The sequence below is a fragment of the Polypterus senegalus genome, chromosome 1 (assembly GCF_016835505.1).
Source record: "Polypterus senegalus isolate Bchr_013 chromosome 1, ASM1683550v1, whole genome shotgun sequence".
Taxonomy (NCBI): Eukaryota; Metazoa; Chordata; class Cladistia; order Polypteriformes; family Polypteridae; genus Polypterus; species Polypterus senegalus.
Genome location: NC_053154.1, coordinates 172,032,894 through 172,057,727, shown reverse-complemented (window position 1 = coordinate 172,057,727; position 24,834 = coordinate 172,032,894). Strand labels below are relative to the sequence as shown.

The following is a 24,834-nucleotide window of genomic DNA, read 5'->3' as shown; positions in this document are numbered from 1 at the left end:
TTCTATTGTCCCACTTCTATCTGTGGACATGTCGACATGGTACTTGGAAATGAAAAACACTGTGTAATGTGTTGTTATCAACTTGTTCAGTAGTTGTCTGTATTCCAAAACAGCAAGCACAACAGGCTCTAATGGAGGTGACTGTATTGGTTTTTAGAATATTTTACTTGATCATGGTGTACTTGGGTGTGAGGCCATTCCCAGTTGTGACATCTGACTTATGAGGTAAATGGAACACAGCATAAATTTTTGCTCTAGGGAATATCTCAGGAGAGGGACATCCATTAGTGATGTAGGGTCAAAGGATTGTGAAAATGGGGTCAGCGTAAGAAACTTCCAGGAGTTCTTACACAGACAATATTTGCAAGGGAAAAGTGCAGAAACTGTACCAGATCTGCTTCCAAGTCATGTCAGAATTCCAAGACTGACTTCAATGGTAGTGAGCATGATATCATGTCTAACAATGCATCCTCTCTTCCCAGGGTGAATATATTTGGAAAATTGCAGTGACACAAATGATTTGTCCATTGAAAAAAAAAAAGTAGGTGTGGTCAGTGCCTGTGGAGTCGTAAGAGAATACTAGTCAGTATGGACTGTGAAGTGGACTGTACAATGAATGTGCCATTGCTCACACTCTCAGATGAATTTCCAAGGTGCTCCCCAGTGGAATATGTTTAGTCTATGGATGTCAAAGAATAAGAAGCAAAAGCAACAGTTCGCTCATGGCAATACTGTACTTCTGAGAGATTAACATCAATAACAAGAGATGATGCATTTTGGTTTACAAAGGTTTTGTTGCTGATGTTGAAGTGTGTCTAAAGTGGGTGCTGATATGAGCTGTTGTTTAAGGGAGAAAACATCCTGATGATACAAAGAGAACAACTTTTAAAAGCTGTCTTTTTACAACAATGTGGCAGAATTAATATGCTGTCATTCTAAGAAACAAATTGAATTTACTTGAAGAATGCAGACACATACAGTATGTGATATTTACATGATATTTACTTTATACATTATTTGGTAAATAAGTTAAATATACTATGTGATAATACATTTCTAGGAAAATTAACTCATATTAAATTACTTGATTGACCGATCGTGAATAGTGCATAATTTATTAATTCTCCCTGAAACTTCTTGATCTTGACCAAGAGTGAGGGCGCTACCTACAACCACACGCTCATTCAGGAAGTGGTCCCCTGAGGCAGAGCAGGCTCTGAGAGACTGCTTTGGAACTACAGACTGGGATATATTGCTGGGGTCACATAGTGAGAACATTGAAGAGGCTGCACAACTGATTACATCAACTTCTGTATGGACATTGTAGTTCCAGTAAGAACAGTACGCTGCTATGCTAACAACAAACCATGGATTACAAGTGACATCAAAGGCCTTTTGAACCAGAAGAAAAGGGCTTTTAAAGGTGGTGGTCAGCATGAGCTCAAGCGCGTACAGAAGGAACTCCGAGTCCAGCTCAGGGCAGTGAAGGAGCAGTACAGGAGAAAGCTGGAGCAGAAGTTGCAGAACAACAGCATGAAGGAAGTGTGGGATGAGATGAAGATTATCACTGGCTGCAGCTCGAAGCGGGGTGCCGCCATCGAGACAGACGTGGAGAGAGCAAACCAAATGAACAACTTCTTTAATAGGTTTGATCATCCTAACCCACTCTCACCTCGGAGTACTGCATGCTCCAACCATCCTTCTGCTGATACCAGCATAGGTGAGACATCCCCACCCACAATTACAGCAGCCCATGTAAGCAGAGAGCTGAAAAGACTTTGTGCTAGCAAAACAGCGGGTCCAGATGGTGTATCGCCACGACTGCTGAAGGCCTGTGCGTTGGAACTGGGGAGTCCTCTACAGCGCATCTTCAACCTGAGCCTGGAACAGGGGAGAGTCCCAAGGCTTTGGAAAACATCTTGTATCACCCCTGTCCCAAAGGCATCACATCCTAGTGAGCTGAATGACTTCCGGCCTGTTGCTGCTCTGACGTCACATCTGATGAAGACCATGGAGCGGCTGCTGCTTCACCTCCTGAGGCCACATGTCTGCCACGTCCTCGACCCTCTGCAGTTCTCGTACCAGGAGAAGGTGGGAGCTGAGGATGCTATCATCTATATGCTACACCGATCCCTCTCCCACCTGGACAGAGGCAGTGGTGCTGTAAGAATTATGTTTTTGGACTTCTCTAGCGCCTTCAACACCATCCAACCTCTGCTCCTTAGAGACAAGCTGACTGAGATGGGAGTAGACTCACACCTGGTGGCATGGATTGTAGACTATCTTACAGACAGACCTCAATATGTGCGTCTTGGGAACTGCAATACAGGGGCGCCGCAGGGGACTGTACTTTCCAATATGACTCGGAGTTCTGCCACGTGCAAAAGTTCGCTGATGACACTGCTATTGTGGGCTGAATCAGGAGTGGGCAGGAGGAGGAGTACAGGAACCTAATCAAAGACTTTGTTAAATGGTGACACTCAAACCACTTACATCTAAACACCAGCAAAACCAAGGAACTGGTGGTGGATTTTAGGAGGCCCAGGCCCCTCATGGACCCTGTGATCATCAGAGGTAACTGTGTGCAGAGGGTGCAGACCTATAAATATCTGGGAGTGCAGCTGGATGACAAATTGGACTGGACTTTCAATACTGATGCTCTATGTAAGAAAGGTCAGAGCAGACTAAACTTTCTGAGAAGGATGGCATCCTTCAGCATCTGCAGTAAGATGCTGCAGATGTTCTACCAGACGGTTGTGGCGAGTGCCCTCTTCTACGCGGTGGTGTGCTGGGGTGGCAGCATAAAGATGAAAGACGCCTCACGCCTGGACAAACTTGTTAAGAAGGCAGGCTCTATTGTAGGAGTAAAGTTGGACAGTTTAACATCTGTGGCAGAGCGACGGGCATTAAGCAAACTCCTGTCAATCATGAATAATCCACTGCATCCACTTAACAGTGTCATTTCCAGGCAGAGGAGTAGCTTTAGTGACAGACTTTTGTCACTGTCTTGCTGCACTGACAGACTGAGGAGATTGTTCCTCCCCCACACTATGCGACTCTTCAATTCCACCCGGGGGAGTAAATGCTAACATCATTTTTTTTTACTATTTAATTTAATATTGTTTCTTTGTATCAGTATACTGCTGCTGGATTATGTGAATTTCCCCTTGGGATTAATATAGTAAAGTATATAGTATAAAGTATATAAAGTATCTATCTATCTATCTATCTATCTATCTATCTATCTATCTATCTATCTATCTATCTATCTATCTATCTATCTATCTATCTATCTATCTATCTATCTATCTATCTATCTATCTATCTATCTATCTTCACCTTTAACACCCAAAGCCAGTGCATCTGCTGCAATTCTACATTAACTTGCCTCACTGCTCTGTCCAAAAGTCAGAGAGAGCCCACACCACCTCACCTTTCCTCCTCGTCAATTTGCTTTAAAAGATTTCACACAATTATTTTGGAATATTTGCTGCTCGAGTATTATCTTGCAAAATAATTAAAAGGAGGCAATGCAAATCAAAGACGAGAAGAAACAAGAAAGAAGAGAATGACTAATTTTCTGTCCCAAAAAGGAAACTCGAATCCCCACATGTGTGGTCCGTAGCTGGTGGCTTTCAATGCTGTTAAATGGAGAATGCTATGCCAATGTAAATAAAACGTCACGCTAAATTATTTTCTCTTGTACTGGTACTAATTGGTACAAACTGGTCTTCAACTGGCCTCACATTGCTGCCAAAGCAAGCAGCATTAGCCAATGTAAACAATCTGTCAAGTTAAATTACTTCTTGTATCCCTTTCTCGACCCATCTATACAACCCTCCTCCCCTGTCTTGTCTTGTCATTTAAATATTTCTCCTCATCAAATGGATAGCATGCCATTTTAATGTTATGGGACTTAAAAGGAGGGATAATGTTTTAAAACACAGAGCTCAGGCTGTTTTTTTCCTTACTCTGTGAAATAGTCAGGGTGGATAACATAATTTCTGAGGTGAGATACAAAACAAGTGGCAAATTCCTGTTATGAATCACACAGAATATCTGCAATTGTTGTATCTTAAAGGGAAAGATTTCAGAGGATCCACTAGAGCGTGTGATATAGAAAATTACACCATAAGAAACATGTGCATGAAACAGACATTCCACATTGAGTGTGTGGCAGGTGACGATATGATATGATCCCAGAACACTAACCTAAGCTTTTGGGCACCACTAGGGGGGCAACATTCTGTTTGTGTCATCACAACACCAGCGGTTTTGTGCCTGCAGTTATGACAATATGTGGCAAGTGATAAAAAAAATGCTAAACATGACACCCAAAGATAATGAAAGATATTTTTCCATCAATTCCAAACCAATACTTACCTCACGGACTGCCTGCTCCCTCTGCTGGCCCATCTCTTTAATCTGTTCACACAGGCTGCGCACTTCCCGTTCGTGAGCTGTCACTGCCTCCTCAAATTGTGTTCTCAGTGTGTGCAACTCAGAGGTGATGTTGTTGATGGTATCCTGAGTAAGAGAGAAAAAAACCTCAGTTCATATCCAGTAATTAAAGTAGGAGTAAGTAGTCACTTTTAATAAAAACTGGGTACTTCAGTAATGCCAACCAGTTTGGGGCAGTCAGGAGCTCTGAATTACCCTTGATGCATTTACAGAAGGGAATAACAGAAAACTGAACAGGGAAATTACAAAGTAAGGCCACTGCAGGAAAGGAATACATTATAGACTATTCTCTGAAGAGCAGCTGCTGTAAACATTTGGCAATTAATTTCTAGATATCAAGATGCAACCAGCCCAGAAATGGACTGACATGTATAGACTGAGTAGCCTCCTTTTTCCTGTATTATCTATGTTTCAATATGTTTCATGTTGTGTAGGCTGAAATTAATCAGTCTGGAAGCCAATTAAATGGCTGATTAGCCTAATATGTTTAAAGTGATTGAACCTAATATTAAGTTAATTAAAGAAACAAAAAAGTTGGATTGAAATTGCTCCTCTATTCTATGAATGCCAACAGAATAGACAAACATGCAGAAGCAGATGAGGCAATGCCAAGAAAGGAGAGCATGAAGCAAACTCTGCAATGGGGGTATATCTTCACTGTATTTCAGCATCAAATTGTGAGTGGACTGCTTATACCTTCATCTGTTCATCTTCCAAGACTTACATGTTATGCACAGCACCATTAAATGCCTATTCCATGAACCATTCCAGGTTGTAAAACTTATTTAGCTGTGGGTAGTAAGCCCTGTAGGGTAGCTGGTGTTTTGTTGTCATTCTTTTTGCTTAAACACTTCTAGAAATTTAAGTGTGAATGCATCTGTTGTGCTGGCATGTGCTGGCTTTTTTATTATCAAATGATAATTAAAAGTGCAGGCTCAGTTATCTGACACACTCTGGACCCCCTGGATGTAGTAGCAAAGGAGAGATTTTAAAGAAACTTGAGTGCCATTATGAACAATGCTGCACATTTTTTCTCTGGCACACCAACGCTGAGGACTTTTAGCCAATGAATTATTCAGCAGAGATGTGTCAAGAAACACTATTAGGGCTCTATCTATCTATCTATCTATCTATCTATCTATCTATCTATCTATCTATCTATCTATCTATCATTTTATCATGGTAATTTTCTGGTCACTCCTGAGTTGTCCATGTCACTTTGCAGAGAATGAGAATGGATCCCTTCATTGGGAAGATCTGTACTTCTTGGACTTTGTACTGTCCTGGCAGCCCCTGTAAATTTCTTGATGGTTCTAAAAACCCCAAACACCACAGGCACATCTCTATTCCTCGTGCCCCATTTTCTGTTGATTTTGACCTTCAGATCTTTCTTTTTGCAATGCTTTTCATATCCTGTTAGCACAATGCTTTTGTTATCTGGGGCTACTACATCAATTAGCAGGCATTGCTTCTCCTTTATACAATAGGCAGCTGTCATATCATGTTGCACATGATAATAGTGTCTTCAGTGCTGACGACAGCCTCTGATGTGTTCTGCCACCATCCCTTGAGAATTTGTCCACCTATTGCAATGTAGGTTGACTAGTAAAGACAGCTGTCAACCTTGTTGTGCCAATTTGTGCACTCAGAAGAAGCCAGTATTGTACACATGAGCATAATATGGCTGATTGTCTCCTCAGCTTTGGTATACATTCTGCACTTGTTGTTGACCTGCTATTTCAAGATGTTGTGCTGGTGGCACCTGGTCTTGAGTACCTGGTCCTGAGCTACAGAAATTAGTCTCTCCCTTGAGCCATACTACACTTACATTTTTCTTTATGAATGATCTGTCGAGATTATGGTAAAATTGACCACGCAGTGGTTATTATTATCATTATAATTAGACATTACATTGTTCTATGTAAGGTCTACATTCAACTAATAATACTTGCTGATCATTGCACGAGAGGGTTCAGACATGTAAGCAAAGATATCACTGTTCTCTGTACCTGTGACATTAAACATGAAATTAACCATAAACTTGAAAAATGGATGATTGGATAGTGGGGATTTTAAGTACTTTTTTCCCAAATGTATGAATACAGAAGGCATAAAAGGGTTCCCCAAGTCACTGAAAGTGTAATAGAAAATCATGCTATTAAAGAGATGATTGAACTTGGCATTAATAAAAGCTGGGGGTGGTGGCCATCTCATTCAAATAGTAAAAGCAAGACCTTCCAGGGTAGCAATGTCATTTTCTCACTGTGCATCTGAACTTCACTTGTTGGTATGCCACTCTTAGTAAGGTAAAAATACAAAAGTTATTTTAAATGTATATCTGGCAAGCAGAGAATTGCATAGAAATAATACTAGCATTAAATTACTATAAATTGCCCACAATCCAGAAGTGGAATAAAGTAACTTGAATAATGAATGAATACATGAATGAATGAACTATACTGTACAGCAAGAATGCTTTGCTTTTAAGAATGTTCACAAACTTCTTCACACTGTAATTATTTTTATAATTATTGCCACATAGCAGCTAAAGAGTCAGTTTGTCCTTTGAGGTTCAAGTTAACCCATCAAGGTACTAACACACTATAACAGGCTTGAGAAACCCTTCCCTGAACTTGGACCTATGACTTGAGACTGAAAAGCCTGTTGTGGAGCACAAGACTGAGTTGAGTTCTGTGACCCAGGAAGCTACAGTGCAAGGTGGTTATGTCTCTGCTTAAGTTCACGCTTTACTTGCATCAGATTGGTTTATCTGCTTGCAATGCCAACAGAAAAGATGTTAAATGGCGCCAGGTTACATTTTTGATTACAAACAGGGGCTAATCATTGGTGATTCTTTAACCTTTTTTAATATTTCTTTCCTGGAACAGAATCCAATTAATTTCAGATGTATAGTTTTGATAGGGCTTAACATTGAACATATTTACAAAAAGAGCTGTGAGAAAGAAAGAAATAAATGATGAAAAAATGCAAACAAATGTGAACATGTAAGGCTGTAATGTGTCTCTGAAATCTCATACGCTTAAAGCTGGAAGATTCTCACGGCAACAGTAAGCACTCAAGCACAGTTCAGATGTTGGTGAAACGTGCTGGTCTGTGTCTTCCATTCTTTCTCCTCTCAGTTAGGCTGCTATGTACACAGAGCAATAACTCCCCCGCGGTGTCAAACTTGAGAGTTTCAGAGTTTAGATTAAAAATAATAACAGCTGGCTTGTATCCTACACTTTGCCAGGAAGTCGTAAAAAGCTCTGAATTTTAGATAAATAAAACATGTGACCTTTTCACTCACACTTCATATGGTTAAACAAAAAAAAATTAAAAAAAAAAACTAGCTCCCATGATGCTGTACCCCATTATATCCTATGTTGTTATGAATGACGGCAATAATAATAAAATAGTGGTGAATGTTTATTGCCCACCACCCACAATGTCCCAATGCTAATCTTATTCAGAGCTGCAATCAGCAGGAGTTGATTTCAGAAACAGATAGCATCTGTTTGACCCAAAAAAAGTTAAAAATAGGGTGGGATTGGGCGAGGGTTGATCTGCAAATACTTATTCACGTATTTTCAAAAGAGCAGAAAAGTGTAAAATTGAAAACTCTAAGTGCTAAGGTTAGGCAATTAATGGCCATATGAGCTGATATTTAATGGGTGGAAAATAATAAATTAAAAACCTTCAGAAACAAAATATAGCCAATGTATTTTACCCTTTAATCCATCCATTATGGAACCCATTTAATCCAGTTTGGAGTTTAGGGGCCAGAGGCCATCTTGGTATCAAAAGACCAGAAAGTTGTCTATATCTGTCATGGCAGCAAACCTAGTGGCAGGTGTGAAGTTAAGAAAGGAGCTTTATTATGCGATATTACCAGGGAGGTCTCCAGATCTGAAAGAGAAGCTGAGGTAGGCCAAAAAGTGGATGCTGTGGGAGTGACTAAAACCAGGACTTATGTGTGGAAGGAGTTATATGCAGACATGGAGAATGTTCAAGTTCTGGTACACCATTTGATGATTCAGAAAGATAGCCAGGATGTTTCTAAAGCTGTTCTCAGTAAGGGTGGAGAAACATTGTCATCAACTGGGAATATAATTAAGAGGATTGGTACTTTGAGAAATTTGTCAGCCCTTCTCGAAGAAAAAATTGTCAAACTTTTTGATTGAGAGAGTTGTTATTTCTGTGGCTGAGGTCTCCGTATTTTAACATTTCCACCATTTGAATGTGATCCAGTTATAAATGTATAAAGCAGTGGATACTACAGAAATGTTGCAGTTAATGTATGTCCTCAGTATAGCATGGACAATGTGATATGAGAAACAACAGTGTGGTGTTCCCTATTATTAAGGTGAATGTCAGCTTTCCAAAGGATCACATGCATAAGCTTCCCTGGGAAACCTTTTAGTGGAATACTGGAAGAAACATGGGTTATACATACAGCATGTACAGGAAAAATGTTGATTCTGCCCAGGTCATGGAATAGTGGATAAGTTTCCATGGTGACCCTGAGATTAAGGAACAGATCAGTATTGCAGGCATTGTACCAGATGGTAATGGTGAATGTGAAGCTTGGCCCTCAAAAAAAGCTTTACTTTTACCAGTCTCTCTATGTTCTCAGATGGTGAATAACCAAAAGAATGAGGTCATCTCTACAAAAAGCCAAGATGAGATTCCATACAGAGGACCTAGCCTCACTCTTTGTGATTAGATGAGGTGCACAACAATCTGGAAGGACCCTTGAGTAGACCAATACTTACTGATGAAGTGCTTTGAGCATCTACTAATCCTCCCATTTGGGCAATTTTCATGAGAGGAAATTATTAGGCAGACCCATGGTATGATGGGAAGGTTTTATTATCTGGCTTGGGAGTGTGTTAGAGGGAGCTGGATATTGTTAATGACATATGGAGGCCTGGTATAAGCAACTAACACTGTGATGGTAATCTTCATCAGTAAAAGTGGATGGAGAATTACATGTAGTAAATTATCTGAAATCAGAAATAGCCGTAATTCCTTTCCTCTCCTGCACCTTCAATTATTGCATACCATCTGTTTTTGGCTACTGCTTCCCTTATTGCCCCCTTAGAGTGAAAGAAGGATCTTTGTGCACCTATTAAAAGTGTTTTGCTGTGGCACGACAAGCTAAAGAATCATTTCTCATCTTTCTCACCCTATCCTGTTCTTGACGGCTCATCGCCTCTCTTCGTACACGCTCCATCTCTAATGTTAATCCAGCCAGGTCCCGCTGTGCACTCGCCAGCTTTTCTGCAATCAGTGTCTTCTCAGATTCTTTCAGGGACAGTGCCTGCAAAGACAGAATATTAAGATTAGCAATAGTGGGAGGGAAGGCCCTATTTAATTAATGCAAATAAGTTAACCAATCTTAAGTTTAATAAGGTGCCTTTCACAATAAACACTAACACAAAATACTTTTTAGAGCAAACATGATATCTATATACTACAGTATGTTGATTTATTGGCAATTGTGCATTAGACTGTCATACCACATCTTCTGTACTCTCCTTTAGGCAGGAACGGGGTGAAGTGGCCATAGTCAATCTTGTCACATACTGTTTAAAGTTACAGGCAGCCCCCCAGGTTACGTACGAGATAGGGACTGTAGGTTTGCACTTAAGGTGAATTTGTATGTAAGTCGGAACAGGTACATAAATTTAATAAATGCTATTGTTGACCGACTGTAACCAAGTGCTCTGCCAATGAATGATGGAGTTTCACCTCTCTCTGACCTTTTTATTTCTACTTTATTTTCAATGGTGATGTTTTTTCTCTTCTTTACTGTATCACCAGCACTTGCATCAGATTTATGTTCCAGAGACATACTTGAAGGGTGAAGACAAAAGGTTAAGATTAACTCTTCTGCACATCACTGTCCACACTATCACAGCAGGAAGGTAACCCTCGTCAGCACGTCTGATGTACTGACAAGAGACAACTTCCTGCTATGTACGTAACAGTACAAGCAGGCTTGCTATTGAGAATGAATGGGGGCATCGAGGGGCGGTTCATCACCAGCCCACCTCACAGTCACTTCCACTATAGAATGCTGCCTGCAGTGTCCGTCCACCGAGAACAAACACGGTGTGGCCAAAGGTGGGTAGTGAATCACCCCCATTCAATAGGCAGCCATCCAATGCACACTACAATGCTACCCCCTGCCCCCCTTTCATCCTCAATGGCCTCTGTTCAGCCACAACAGGGTCACCGCTTACAGCATTACCAGCCGCCCACCACACACGTCTGCCCCATTCGTTCTTGGTAGAGAGCCGGCCAAGGGATACTACACTGCATGGGCAGCGAAATCGCACCCCTCCAGCCCCCGCTTGCAGCGTCCCCAGGCCAAAGATGATGGAGCGGCAGTTACTGAGGTGCATGCGTCGCAGCTGTGCCCCCGTTCATAAGTCGTAGGTCGGATGTCTGTAACCTGGGGACTACCTGTATATATATATATCTCTATATATAATCTTCATTTAGATCTTGATCTTTGTTTGTCCGTGAATTAATTAGAAGAAGAAGCACTAGATGGCAGTAGAGAGATGGCTAAAACATAGGCATTGCATTAAGAATCTCCTCCAGGCTTATATTACTGAAGACTGTAGTACTCCAGTCACACCTCAAAACACAGACATTCAAACAAAACAAATTGTTGTGCTTTAAATTAACTAAAGAGATCTTCATTTAGATCTTGATCTTTGTTTGTCCGTGAATTCCACACATGCGTAGACCACCTTCCAGTTTAGCACGTTGTTGTTACTTAGGATGTCAACAATGTGCCGGAATAACAAAAGGGGTGGTGGACAGTGTTACGCTGGTTAGCTCCTGAGGCCTGGTTAGAGAATGAGATTGCCGAAGTTAAAAAGTACGTGCCTACATAACATATGAATGAAAGAAAGACAGTGGGTAAAATGAATGACAACGTAACAGCACTTTCCAGAAGTTATTATTGTTACATTGTAGCTGGCGAGTGCTGCGCGTCTCACAGTTGTACCGTGGCTTGCTCACATGTCAGTGAAGTGATCCCTATTTATGCTTTAAAGAGCCTGGATACCTGTGTGTTCCCCTTTTATAACCATTGCTCCGTGTATATTGCCTTACTCTTTGGATTACCACAAAGCAACCTTTGAGATTGGAGAAAGGTTGAGAAGACATCGTGAGAGGAAACGATAGTGTCGTGAAAACGAGATGGACTGTGAACAGACAGAAGCAGAAATGCTCCTACATCACCACATAATTACGATTCGGACAGTGATTCCGAGTAGGTCGTTCTTATCGAATCAATATTCAAGGGTTTTCTTTTGTAATTTTGTTTCCCTTATAAAAAATCATAATGCTGTGCGACGAAGGGCCCAGTTCACGACTGGCAGCAGCATTTAAATGGGGAGCCCTTCACAAACAACTTTAACACGCGCAATGTAGTTGGGCACACATGGCTAGTATATATATATACATATATATATATACATGCAGAAAACAATGAACATTTACTTAAATTATGCAAACCTGTGAATGTCTGAAACCACTTTGACAAATGAACACCTTATGATCCTACACAGTGCTTGAAATGGAAGCAAATAAATGGCAGTTCTGTCTGTTTTTGTCTGTTTGTTATTCATCCTGTCGATGCTGTTCAAATTGAACACAAGTTCTTAATTAAGCTTTCCCCGTCTGAGTTTTGACCGCACTATTTTCTGTATATAGAGCAACATTGAACTGGGAGCTAGAATATGGTGGATCCAGTGTGTACACACTGTTCTAAATATATTGCGAGGATGTGTGTTACAGCGGAGCAGTATTTTATTAGATGGGCAGCTTGTTTGATCATTTTGATATTCTTCAGTTATTTATAGGATGCATAGCCTTAAATTGGGACTGTACCTGTCACTTGAACATCTGGCACCCATAGCAAATTACAGTGACAGTGAAATACTGAATCATTATAATGTGTAGATAATGGAATTGTGACATGGTTTAGTGCAAGGTAAAGAGTTCTGACTAAACATTTATTTACTTTATGTACAAAGGCTTACATGACACAAAGTAGTTCATTCATATGCAGATAACCCTTTGTTTTCCTTGTTTGCATTTTATACTTTTACTATTAGTAAGATCATTTAACTTACATGTTACAACTTAAAGCAGCTGAAAGAAGATGATGCATACAGAGGTTTCTGCACACACCAAGATGGACTTTCAGTTAAGAGGGTTGCAGCTCTACGCCTGTGTAAGCAGCCAGTGACAAGCACTTTCTACCCATGCCCACTCCTATCTATCTATCTATCTATCTATCTATCTATCTATCTATCTATCTATCTATCTATCTATCTATCTATCTATCTATCTATCTATCTATCTATCTATCTGTATGCACTAAATGTTCTTTTCTGAAACTACATCTTACAGAATTAAAACAAAACAAAAAAACAACCAAAATATAGCATGCTAACCAATTTTATGTTTTTTTCTTCTTAGAATCTTGATGTAGGGGAGGGGTGGCGAACTCCAGGCCTCGAGTGCCACAGTGGCTGCAGGTTTTCATTCTTACCATCTTCTTAATTAGTGACCAGTTTTTGCTGCTGATTACTTCTTTTAAGTAACTTGACTCAGGCTCCATAGTTGTTTCTTTTTCTTTAATTAGCAGCCAAACAATAATGAGACACAAAACAAGCCACCACATGACCAGCTCCCCTGTGCCCATTGCACAATATCTGAAATTAAAGAGAGGTGATGATCTTGGTAAGGTTGATCTCGCAGGTCACCAAAACATTTTGGCGGTGCTCTTAGAAAGAACAGAAAAACCACAGTTTTTGAAAAGTTTGCTGTGGCAGAATGAGAGCAGCAACAAGCCATGGAATTAAATAAAGGGTTTAATTAACAGCAAGAATTGGCTTCTTATTAAAAAAGTGATTGGAATGAAATTGGTTGGAGTTTGAAGCCCCAGTTGAGCTGTTCATCTGTTAGCTCATTTCATATCTCATTTCTGCTTGGCTGTCATTTAATAAAGAAAGGAATCAATTCAGAGGGCTGAACTCTTCTAGCAGGGCTATTAAAGTGATGGGGAAAAACTTAATTAGTAGTGAAAACTGGCCACTGATTAGGAAAAGGGTTAAATTGAAAACCTGCAGCCACTGTGGCACTCCAGGCCTGGAGTTCGCCACCCCTGATGTAGGGCCAGTGGTGGGGTCTTGTGTGTTTCAAAGATCCTCATATTTATGGCTCATTCCCTATGATAGAGTAGGATCTGAGAGTGGAGCCATTGTTTCTCCAGATCAACAGAAGGCAGTTAAGTGCTTTTGGCATTTAGTTAGGATGTTCCTTGGTTGCTTCCCAAGGGAGGTGTACAGGTTTGGTGTGCTAGGAGAAGACCAAGGTGCAGAATCAAGATAGCTGGGAGGATTTTATCTCTTGATCTTGGAATTTACCAAAACATGTTGAAAAAATTCACTGGCTTTCTCAGTGTGCTCAGCATATTGCTACTGTGACCTTCATAAGGCTAGCTGGAGTGAAAATGTTGATGATAATGTATCCTACAAAACAATATTCAATAATAACTTCTGATAGAATATATTGTTAAACTTAGTCCAACGAGTTCAGTATGGATGTGTTCATCCTGTTTCAATCTATACATTTCACTGCAGTAATTGCTTTTTAATTTTGACATTGGAGCTTTGTACCAAATAATACTTAAAATATCCTCTTAAAAACTGTCGGGTTAGACTTTTACAGTCTGAAGAAAGATGTTTTTCATTAAATAAAAAATAACAGTGCCATTTCTTGATTTTCAAAGCAGCAAAATTGTCCTTTCTGCAATCCCTAAATCTAATTTTACTGGAACAGGTTCAAAACACATAAAAGAAAGCTGTTGGTGGCAAGAGACATTCAGGGCTCTTAGGCTAAACTAGTGGGACAATAAGGTTTTGTGTTACTTGTATATGAATACATAATAAAAGCTGCAAGGAGGACATTTGGCCAAAATCGATGTTAAAATAGGATTCCTCTGGTAATATACACATACGCTGTATAGTGACCCCAGAAATGGCACTACAGATCTTAATCACTACTCTAAAATATAATGCAAAACACAGTTTTAAAGCAATGATCTTTGAATTTGTTAACTGTGGCAGCAAAAGTGTTTTAAAAAATGTAAGGGCTGTCATTTTGGCACACTGGTTAGCATTACTGCTTCACAATGCCAGAGTCTTGGGTTCAAATCCTAGCCTGGTCACTGTCTATGTGGAGTTTGCCAGTTCTTCCTATGTCTAAATGGGTTTTTTTATAGGGACTCTTGCTTCTTTCCATATAACACAACATTTAAATTAGGCTAACTGGCTTCTCTAAATTGGCCCCGTGTGGGCATGTGAGAAACTATGCCCTGTGATGGACTGGCGCTACCATCCAGGCTGGTTCCATACTTAATCCCAATATTGCCAGGAAAGACACCAAGTGGATAAGTGGATTAAGAAATGGATAAATGGTCAGATGCTTACTATGTCAGTACTGGTTGTGTTGCATGTTGGTGAGACAACTAGTATGAAATTCAAAGTCTTTTGTGCATGTGACAATATTACTTCTACAACTATTATTGATTGTTCAGTGTCGTAAGATGAGTCACCAAAATACAACACTATAATCAAATGGCAGGATCAATCTGGGTACATTTCATAGACGATCACACTGAGGTAGGGGGTATATCACACAGTCAATAGATGGTGATGAGTTGACAAGTACAATGGTTGTTCCAGGAAATGGCTGACAACAGAACATTTCCCAGTCATGTATTTGAGATACATTGGGACAAGAGTAGCATCAAGGTAATGCATGGGGACAGCCAAAAGGCCACTAACAGGTCAGACCATTAAATGACCTTTGGTAGGATGTTCTGAATAGAACTGCTACATATAAAATCCTTAAGATGAAGAAAGTGAACTGCACACAGTATAAATGTCATCAGTAACTGCTGCTTGGCTGTCAGTGCTAAAACAAAAATGAGTGAAAGTCACGATCCACCATCTAGCGTGATTTCTCTTGTAAAATGTGCTCACTTTGTTAGGTCACAATGGCAAAATGTTGTAAATCATGAAGTAAGATGAAGATAATGCTCATTTCTTTCTCTTTCTCAGGCTTCTCACTGTGGCTGAGGGTCTACCACCAACCACAACAACAAACAACAGTGGAAGTAATTATCATGAGAAATAAACATGGACACAAGATAGCTGGGTCAAATTCCTTCTCAAGTTCATTTCTGGAAGGCTTTAACCTTTTGTTAGCTTAAGCTAAGGACTTACAGCAGCTCTCACTTCTGTTTTTATATTGCTAAAGTAGCATTACTGCAATTTGCTATGAAAAGTTAAAATGTGGTGGGAAAAGCTAAAAGATAATTAAGCCATTATGGTGTACTCACGCAGATTTTATATGCTGCATCTAGAAAGGAACTGACTCACTGGTCAAAGATTGTCCACAGGGAAAAGGGGCAACTGAAGGACTTAAACCATACTGGTGAAGAGAAAACCCTGCAGAACCTGAGTGGGTGTGTATATGTGGGAGAGGGGAAACAAAAAGTTCTTTCATACAGTATAAAGTAAAGGAAAAATGTACAAAGATCATAATAAGACCATATAATTAGAACATATCATGAAGCCTCCTTCCTGATATCTAACTTAACCTGGATATGGTTACAGGAAGCCAAGAGGTGAATAAGAATTAACTGAAATAAAAAGAAAAACTATCCATCCATCCATTTCCTACGTTACATGACCCGGGGAAGACACTGATCAGGGTAGCCTCCTTTAGATTTACAATATTTTTCTCCAGAGGCACAATCCAGTTTTTCTTGGAGGAGTCTCAAATATTTCCTGGCCAACTCTAAGATATGACTTCTCAACCCAGTCTTGGGTTTCTACCTACAGTATAAACTGTGCTTGGCAAACTTACAATGTGACATAACCATATAACATCTGCATCAGAAGACCAAATAGTTTCAACAGAAGCAGCAAATGAAATCTGCTGAGTCTTCAACCTGTTCTGTATTCAGATTGATCGAAACAGATGTATAATCAAGCAGGGAACAGAATGCATACAATAAAAGTGTGTCATTGTGTATTGATTAAAGTCAAAATCCTAAGCTGTTGAACCATGCATGTTCATGTGTGCTCTTCATTATTGTGCTGCTCAGTCTCCTTGCTAACTGTAGATCAATAAAATTGTTTTGAACCTCACATGACAAGAGCATCACCACAAATATCATAATTGCACACAGATGGCAGTGAGAAGATGAACTTAACATTTACTGTATTGTCTATTCTAAAATATCTAGCAAAAATATACTTTCAGAAATTACACCAAGTGAAGCATCTAATTTACTTCCTAGCAATCAAAATGTATGCAGAGAATGAATCAAAGCCTGGCAGCTTATTCATTTAAATGATTGTGAAAATTGAAAATTTTAAACTAGAAAGTTGAATGGTGGTCATGGAGCCTGGCAAAATATCAATAATTTATCTTAAGTATAGTGCAAGTTACAAGATTACATGTTATGCAAATCATAATAAACCATGAAAGAAATGGATATTTGTTGTCACTTTATTTGCTGTAATAGTGCCCTTTCTCCATGTGTGATTTGTGCAGTAACGTGGAGAATATGATGCCTTGCAAATTAGTACACATTTCTGTTTAGTTTCTTGAAATGACTAATTAATTGCTAAATCTGAACACTTAAACCCCTAAAGTTAAGTGGGCCATTGCTAAACCAAGGGCTGTATCAGTTTTTAGCAACTAGTTTTTAGTTGTGTTCCAGAACCCCCGCGATAGGTGAAAATCCACGAAGTAGAAACCATATGTTTGTATGGTTATTTTTATATATTTAAGCCCTTAGAAACTCTCCCACACTGTTTATAAATATTCTCCGAACAGTTATACAGTAAACCCTTGTTTATCGCGGTTAATCCGCTCCAGACAGATAAATGAATTTCCACGAAATAGGATTCTTTATTTTTAAATCTCATATTTTCACAGTTAGAGCATAGAAAACCTGTTTACGACCTTCTAAATACGTTTTTTTAACATTATTAGAGCCCTCTAGGCATGAAATAACATCCTTTAGTCAAAAGTTTAAACTGTGCCCCATGACAAGACAGAGATGACAGTTCTTTCTCACAATTACAAGAATGCAAACATATCTTCTCTTCAAAGGAGCGCAGTGAGGACCAGAGAATGTCAGAGAGAGAGAGAAATGTAAACAATCAAAAATCAATAGGGCTGTCGGGTTTTCAAGTATACAAAGCACCCGCGATAAAGCGGCTGCAATGAAGGGATCAATGTGAAGGTAGTCTTTCAGCATTTTTTAGAGGAGCGTCCGTATCTTCTAAGCAAACAGCCTCTGTGCAAACAGCCCCTCTGCTCACACCCTATCCGTCAGGAGCAGAGAGTGGGAGAGAGAAAAGCAAACAATCAAAAATCAATACGGGCTGTTAGAGCTTTGAAGTGTGCGAACCTCCGCGCAGGAAGCATATCGTATATCATTGAGGAGTTTTATTTAATACATAATACGTGCTATGATTGGGTAGCTTCTCAGCTATCTGCCAATAGTGTCACTTGTATGAAATCAACTGGGCAAACAAACTGAGGAAGCATGTACCATAAATTAAAAGACCCATTGTCCACAGAAATCCGTGAACCAGCAAAAAATCTGTGATATATATTTAGATATGCTTGGATATGCTTGGCGATGGAGTGAAGCTGCGGAAGTCGAAGTGCGATATAGCAAGGGATCACTGTAGACAACACTAAATGTGTGGGTGAGTATCGACAGTGATGAGCTGAGACATCTTTCAGGGTTAGTTGCGACTTAAGGTTTGATGTGCCAGAATAAGCTCTGACTATTGTGATCTTGAACTGAATTAAGTGGGTTTGAAAATGAATAGATGAATAGATGGAATGGCTTGCAAAATAAGGTGCATCAAATTAATTGTTAATGTTTGTTTTATCTCTACTATATAATAAAACACTATGGTATGTGTGTCAGGTTCCTCAGAACAATCTGATTTGTCAGGTTTAACTTTGGTGTGGTTAAACATTTTGGCTTTGGTGATGCAACAAAAAAGAAAGTGCAAGATGCACAAGTAGGAGTACAGGCGCATGTTAGAGAATTGCCTTCAAACATGTAAATTATTATACCGGACAGGAGGTGAGAATGGTGACTGGCAAAATCTAAGAAGCAGTCTTGAGATATGGAACGTTGGTGATGAGAGTTTCAGACACATGCAAATAACAACAACAACAACAACAACAACATTTATTTATATAGCACATTTTCATACAAACAGTAGCTCAAAGTGCTTTACATAATAAAGAATAGAAAAATAAAAGACACAATAAGAAAACAAAATAAATCAACATTAATTAACATCGAATAAGAGTAAGGTTCTTTGGCCAGGGGGGACAGAAAAAACAAAAAAACTCCAGACGGCTGGAGAAAAAATAAAATCTGTAGGGATTCCAGACCATGAGACCGCCCAGTCCCCTCTGGGCATTCTACCTAACATACATGAAACAGTCCTCTTTGGATTTAGGGTTCTCATGGAAGGGGAATACAGGGGAAAGGTTTGTACACAAAAGATAGCAACTATTTTTAATTATTCTGTTCTTTAACAGGTACCATGGTTAGTTTTGTATATTTTGGCATAGCACCACATCCAGCTCCTGTGTTACCATATAAAGAGTGCACAGGTATGGTGTACCTGGTGTGCAGTAGTGTTTTTCTGCTCCCATTCACTCTTGTGATTAAGTTGGTTCTTTCATTTTTTGGTCATGTTGAAAGATTTTGAAATTCAGTAAAATTATGTTTTTTTGGCTTTGTTAGTTTATTTGGACTGTTGATTTCTTTTGCAATTTGACCTTTTTTGCTTGTTTGGCTGTTGGCTTAGCTTTTGGAATTGTGCATTTTGAAACATTTACTAAAGATATTTTGAATTTTGTCTTGACTTTTTATTTTATTCTTTTACACTTTGAATATTGTAACAATTTTCCTTGTTGGTTATTTTTGGAGTTTCTTTTGTATCCAATTGATTTATTTTTGTAGATTTGTATTTTTAATTGTTTGGTCTATTCACATTTCCTTAGTTTTTTATAATTTAACAATTGAGTTGAGTAATAATAATAATTATATATATAATAATTGAGTTTCTGCTGACATTATCCCTTTCTTTACTGTCATTCAATTGGCCAATTCATAACAGAAGCCAGTCCTAGTAGTATTGAGTGCAAAGCACCATTCATTTATTGGAGAGTACAAGCACTCAGGCCAATTTAGTGTCACCGATAAACATAATCTGAACAACTTTGGGATGTGGGAGGAAAACTGGTGTAGCCAGGGAAACACCATCCAGATACAGGAAGAATGTGCAAACTTCACATGGTGTTTAATAAAAATTTCTTTCAAAAATTCCCTTTCACTGAAATGTATTTATCCAAGCACATTTTCCTAGGTAGACATCCAAAAATAGGAGTCTTAATTTTACGTAAAGATCATAAAGAAAGCCAAGTATAGGATGCTATATGTAAGCTAAGTGAAGTCACACAGGGTTGCATATCTGGATCCATGGATCTGCACTACTGTGACATTCTCCATCACTTCATGGTTTGGCATGGTGTCAGCTTACTACAGGCTAGAGCATCTGAAGTTTTTATTGGTGAGGCCAAAAACTTAATTAACAGATTGAAGTGTTAATTCCAGGTGGATTGGCAATCCTAATTTGTGCTAGTGTCTGTTTGATGTGTGTGTACCCTGCAATAGACTGGCACCGTGTCCAGGGTTGGTTCCTGCCTTATGCGCTATGCTAGCTGGGAGAGGCTCCAGCAGACCCCTGTAACCCTGTTCAGGACAAAGCGGGTCAGAAAATGACTAACTGACTGACTTGTTTAGTTCAATAGAGGACAAAGGCACACTGGAGGCTGTGGTGTCAGTTTTTTCAGATGTCTTAAATTTGAAATTCATTGGTAGCAGTTGTCACACATGTGCACAAGGGACCCAGCCACAGGAACCAAAAGAAGGGAATTCCATGTCCAGCCAGAGGGTGGTGGGGTGCATTCAACCCTCTTATTTTGTCCTTGCAGACCAGACACGGGAAATTCCACCTGAATACAAAGATGTCACTTCCACCTCAGCTCTGAGGACGTCACTTCCTGTCCCGGCCCTGAGGACCACATCACTTCCTGTCCTGACCCCCGAGGACCACATCACTTCTGCAAACCTCCCTATAAAACCCCACTCCTCTGTTGATCAGTTCTGTTTTGGACTCAGTTCTGTACATTATTGTGCTGAATATTTTGCTTATTTTGCAGTCAAGGTCAAGTACACGGGTGGCTGCCCCAAACCTTTATTTTGTGTCAGGGCACTTTATTTAACACAATATGTTTAAGCTGGGAAGTTTCAGGGGCACAAATGTAGGCAAAAGGAAACTGAAACATTGTTATAATCATAAGTAGCTTTATAAATTAATAGGTTTATAGGGTCATTACTATGATGTGTACAGTAAATTTCAAATGTACGTGACCCTACCGAAGTGCATAACTACAGGCCAATTTTGATAACATTGGTCCTCTCTAAGATACTGGAAGAAGTTGTTTTTTAACTAATATAAAAAATACAATTTTTGATATTTTTCAATCCAGTTTCCAGGTGGAGCAGAGTACTGAGTCTGCACTTATCAAAGTCACAAATGGCCTGTTGCCATTAAAGTGCCCTGACACAAAATAAAGGTTTGGGGCAGCCACCCGTGTACTTGACCTTAACAGATCCTAAAGTCAGTGCAGTATTCATGATGTTAGATCTCAGAGATGCTTTTGACACTGTAGGTCTCCACATTCTTCTAGAGTGCCTGAAAAACTGGGCTGGCATTTCAGGCTCTGCTGTCAAATGGTTCACTACCTTTTTGAAGCAGAGAACTATTTCTATTTTTTTTAATTGAACGTCATCTGACCTTGCCCCCATCTTGTATGGTGTACCACAAGGATCTTAGCTGAATTTTATTTTCACTGTACATGTTAACCCTAACCCACATTTTAAAAAAAGCATGGAGTGTCTTATCACTGTCATGCTCATAATACATAGTTGTACCTTCCTTTGAGATCTGGCAGTCTGAATGCTTTGAAATGCCTGTTCGACTGCCTAAATGACAATAAGCCATGGATGGTTAGTAATTTTTTTTTAAAAATGAATGAGACCAAGATGGAAACTTTAATTTTTGGATTTCTGAATCTTGTTATTAACAAAACCTGTTATTTAGGGTCAATTTCCGGTTATATTAAACCCTATGCAAAGAATTTGCCATCTTATTTAATCCTGACTTTAAATTGGATAAGCAACTAAATGCTGTTGTTCAAGCTTCTTTTTATCATCTGAGAGTTTTAAGTAAGGCACATGTTTTCTTTTGGAGATTTTGAGACATTAATCCATGCTTTTATTTGTTCTCGTCTGGATTACTGTTATGGACCGAATTTTGGAGTTAGTCAGACTACTCAATGTCGTCTTCAGAGAGAGAGAGAGAGAGACAGATTGGGAGGATGCGATGATTACAGTGTGCAGCCGCACTTCTGCTAACAAAAAAAATATATTGTGCCATATTACCCCAATTTTAGCATCTTTAGGCCTGTTACCTGTGGAATTTAGAGTCAATTTTAAAATTTTACTGTTTAGTTTTAAAACTTTGAACGGGTTAGCTCAAGCGTACCTCATTGAGCTCTGAGGTCAGCCAATAAGCTGCTCCTTTCTGTCCCAAACAGTCATTTGAGGTGTAAAGGTGACCATATTTTCTAAGTGGCTAAGCCAATCTGTGGAACAGTCTTCCTCTCCATGTTTGATCTACCCCCACAATTGAATCCTTTAAATATAGGCTAAAAACTCATTGTTGTACTCAGGCTTTTTAGGTGTTTTAGAAGTATGTTTATGTGTATTTTTGTATTTGTATTACCCATTTATTGTTTTATGTTTTCATTATTTTTTATTCATTTTATTGTAATGTAAAGCACTTTGGTCAACCACTGTTTGTTTTTAAACTGTGCTATATAAATAAATACATTAAACTAAACTAAACGTGCTAATCAACATGCAACATATCACCACTCTCATGCACAATGATTATAATTACTTTACCTCTAAACATCTGTCCAGCTTTTCTAAAAAACCTCAGAATAGACACAGTTATAACAAAGTTTGAGAAGAATATATTTCAAAATGTAGTGAATGAGTGTGGGTTTTGGATTCAGAGTGCTTCAGTAATTTATAGCTTCTGTCTAGAACAATCCAAAAATATTGATTCTTGTAGCACCTTTGCAGCATTATTGCTCACTTTATTAACTATAACAAAGTCAAGCAGTTGTTAAACGATTTGGGAAGAAGATTTAATATAACCTATGCTTTATTTAACAAGATAAATAAAGTGAGCATAGTAATTGTGCAATAATACTTCTGTCTGTGAAATGTTTGATCAAAAAATGCAGTGTTTACTGTTTTTGTGCTGATAGATAGATAGATAGATAGATGGTACAAAGTTAGGAATGATGTAATAAATGTAAATATATACAGTGAGTCAATATAAACACATCACATCTACAGTATTATACTTAGACTCCCAAAGAATATTACCAGTTTTACTAATTCTAATTTAGATTATTATAAGAAAATGACACTTGTATAGTGTACAATTGCGTACTATTTTTTTCTCCCACCTGTTGCTTCTCACTTTCGGCCATGATGAGGCTATCATCCCTTTCCTGCTGAAGGGCAACAATTTCTTCTTTCAGCTCTTCTTTCTCTGCCTCACACCTTGCTATGAGGTCATCTCTTTCTTTATTTAGCCTGCAAACAGCTTCCTCTCTTTCTGCCATTAATTCCAGGATCAGGTTCTCCTGTTAGGTATAGCAGAGAAGCAAGTATGAAAGGACAAGACAAATGAATGACGGGGAGACTAAAAGCAGTTTTTTTTTTCCAAACCTTCTCTTTGCGAAACCTTTCCACCTCTTCCTGGTGCACGCGCTCAGCATTTCCTTTGGCAATTTGCATCTCTCTCTCAGTTTGTTGCAATTTAATTTCAAGTTGTTGCCGGTCTCTTTCTAATTTTGTAAGCTGCAGTTCAGCCTCGGCACGCACCTTCTCTATCTCTCCTACAGAGAAAGACGTAGAAGACATATTGACAATGTGCACGAGAAGCACTGTTGTAAATGCTGGAAGCTAAAAGCCTATTTTATCTTAAACTGCTATGCGTTTATTTTTCATCATCATACATAAAATATTTGCCACACAGTTGTCATTACTGCAGAGATATATTATTTCCTAAGACGGTCAGATCTGATTAATTCAGATCATACTTGCAGGTTCTGGAGTCTGTCACGGTAGTGTATGACTGAAGGTGGAAACTATCTATTGACGGCACACCAGTTGGTAACAAGGTGCATTCAGTCTCTCTTTTAGAGCCACTGTTTAGACATCACTTAACCTAATGCATCTATTTTGGTGATGTGGTAGAAAGTTCAGAGTACTTGGAGTAAAAGCCACACAAACAGACAATGTCCATTCCATGAATAAAAACCCAGGACTCTGGAGCTCTAGAACTATGAGGCAGCAGCACTAACTGTGGCATTGCACTAGCTGTTTTATAGCACCAGCTACTGTAAACATATTACACACTTTCAGCTAGATGGCGTTTTCATGCTTCATCATACCACTTCTTACTTTTATGAAGTAGTTCATTACTGGAGATGCCAACTTTAATGTCTGCACTGTTAACTCTCTGGGCCACACCTTCTTCCCCTGTTAAATGTGCCACTGACTAATTGGCAATAGATGTGACAGCGCTCAGATATTGTTTTTAATTGTCTTTATGGTGTTTATTCTAGAAAGTTGATTCTTTTCATCTGAACATAGTTTTTTTCTGATACGTTTCATCACTCATCCAAGTGACTTCCTCAGTCTCAGTTGACTACAGGTTTCTTCAACCATATAAACAGTACCTTTGACTAATGACCGAACTAGCAGCATTGACTAACAATGGACCGTGTGATCAATGATACGCAAATTGTCCATTGATCAATGGCCATGAGAACCATTCGGGAACAGCTGCAATCGCCGCATTGTAAGATGGTGAGAGATGTACCCTTAGGCCCCCTCCTTGGTTCAGAGATAGTCGTTCCTTTTTCACATAAATGTCCTCTTTGACTCCTCGTTCAAGCCAGCATTTCTCCCCTGTCCATGATGTGCACAGCTTCTTCACTTAAGTGCCAAGAGGATTGCCATGAATCATACATCGGGGAAACCGGACAACCACTGGAGAAATGGATGGCAAAACACCG

General features: G+C 39.2%; 1 protein-coding gene across 2 annotated transcripts in view; it reads right to left on the bottom strand.

Moving 5' to 3' along the window:
- Positions 1-24,834, bottom strand: part of crocc2 (ciliary rootlet coiled-coil, rootletin family member 2) — a 232,484-nt gene that overhangs the window by 43,624 nt on the left and 164,026 nt on the right. For both annotated transcript variants that reach the window (XM_039763044.1, XM_039763051.1), the window contains exons 20-23: positions 23,480-23,649; positions 23,215-23,394; positions 9,647-9,781; positions 4,384-4,527 (exon numbers count right to left, since the gene is read on the bottom strand). In XM_039763044.1, the coding sequence (XP_039618978.1) occupies positions 4,384-4,527; positions 9,647-9,781; positions 23,215-23,394; positions 23,480-23,649 (629 nt within the window). The remainder of the gene's footprint in view (positions 1-4,383; positions 4,528-9,646; positions 9,782-23,214; positions 23,395-23,479; positions 23,650-24,834) is intronic.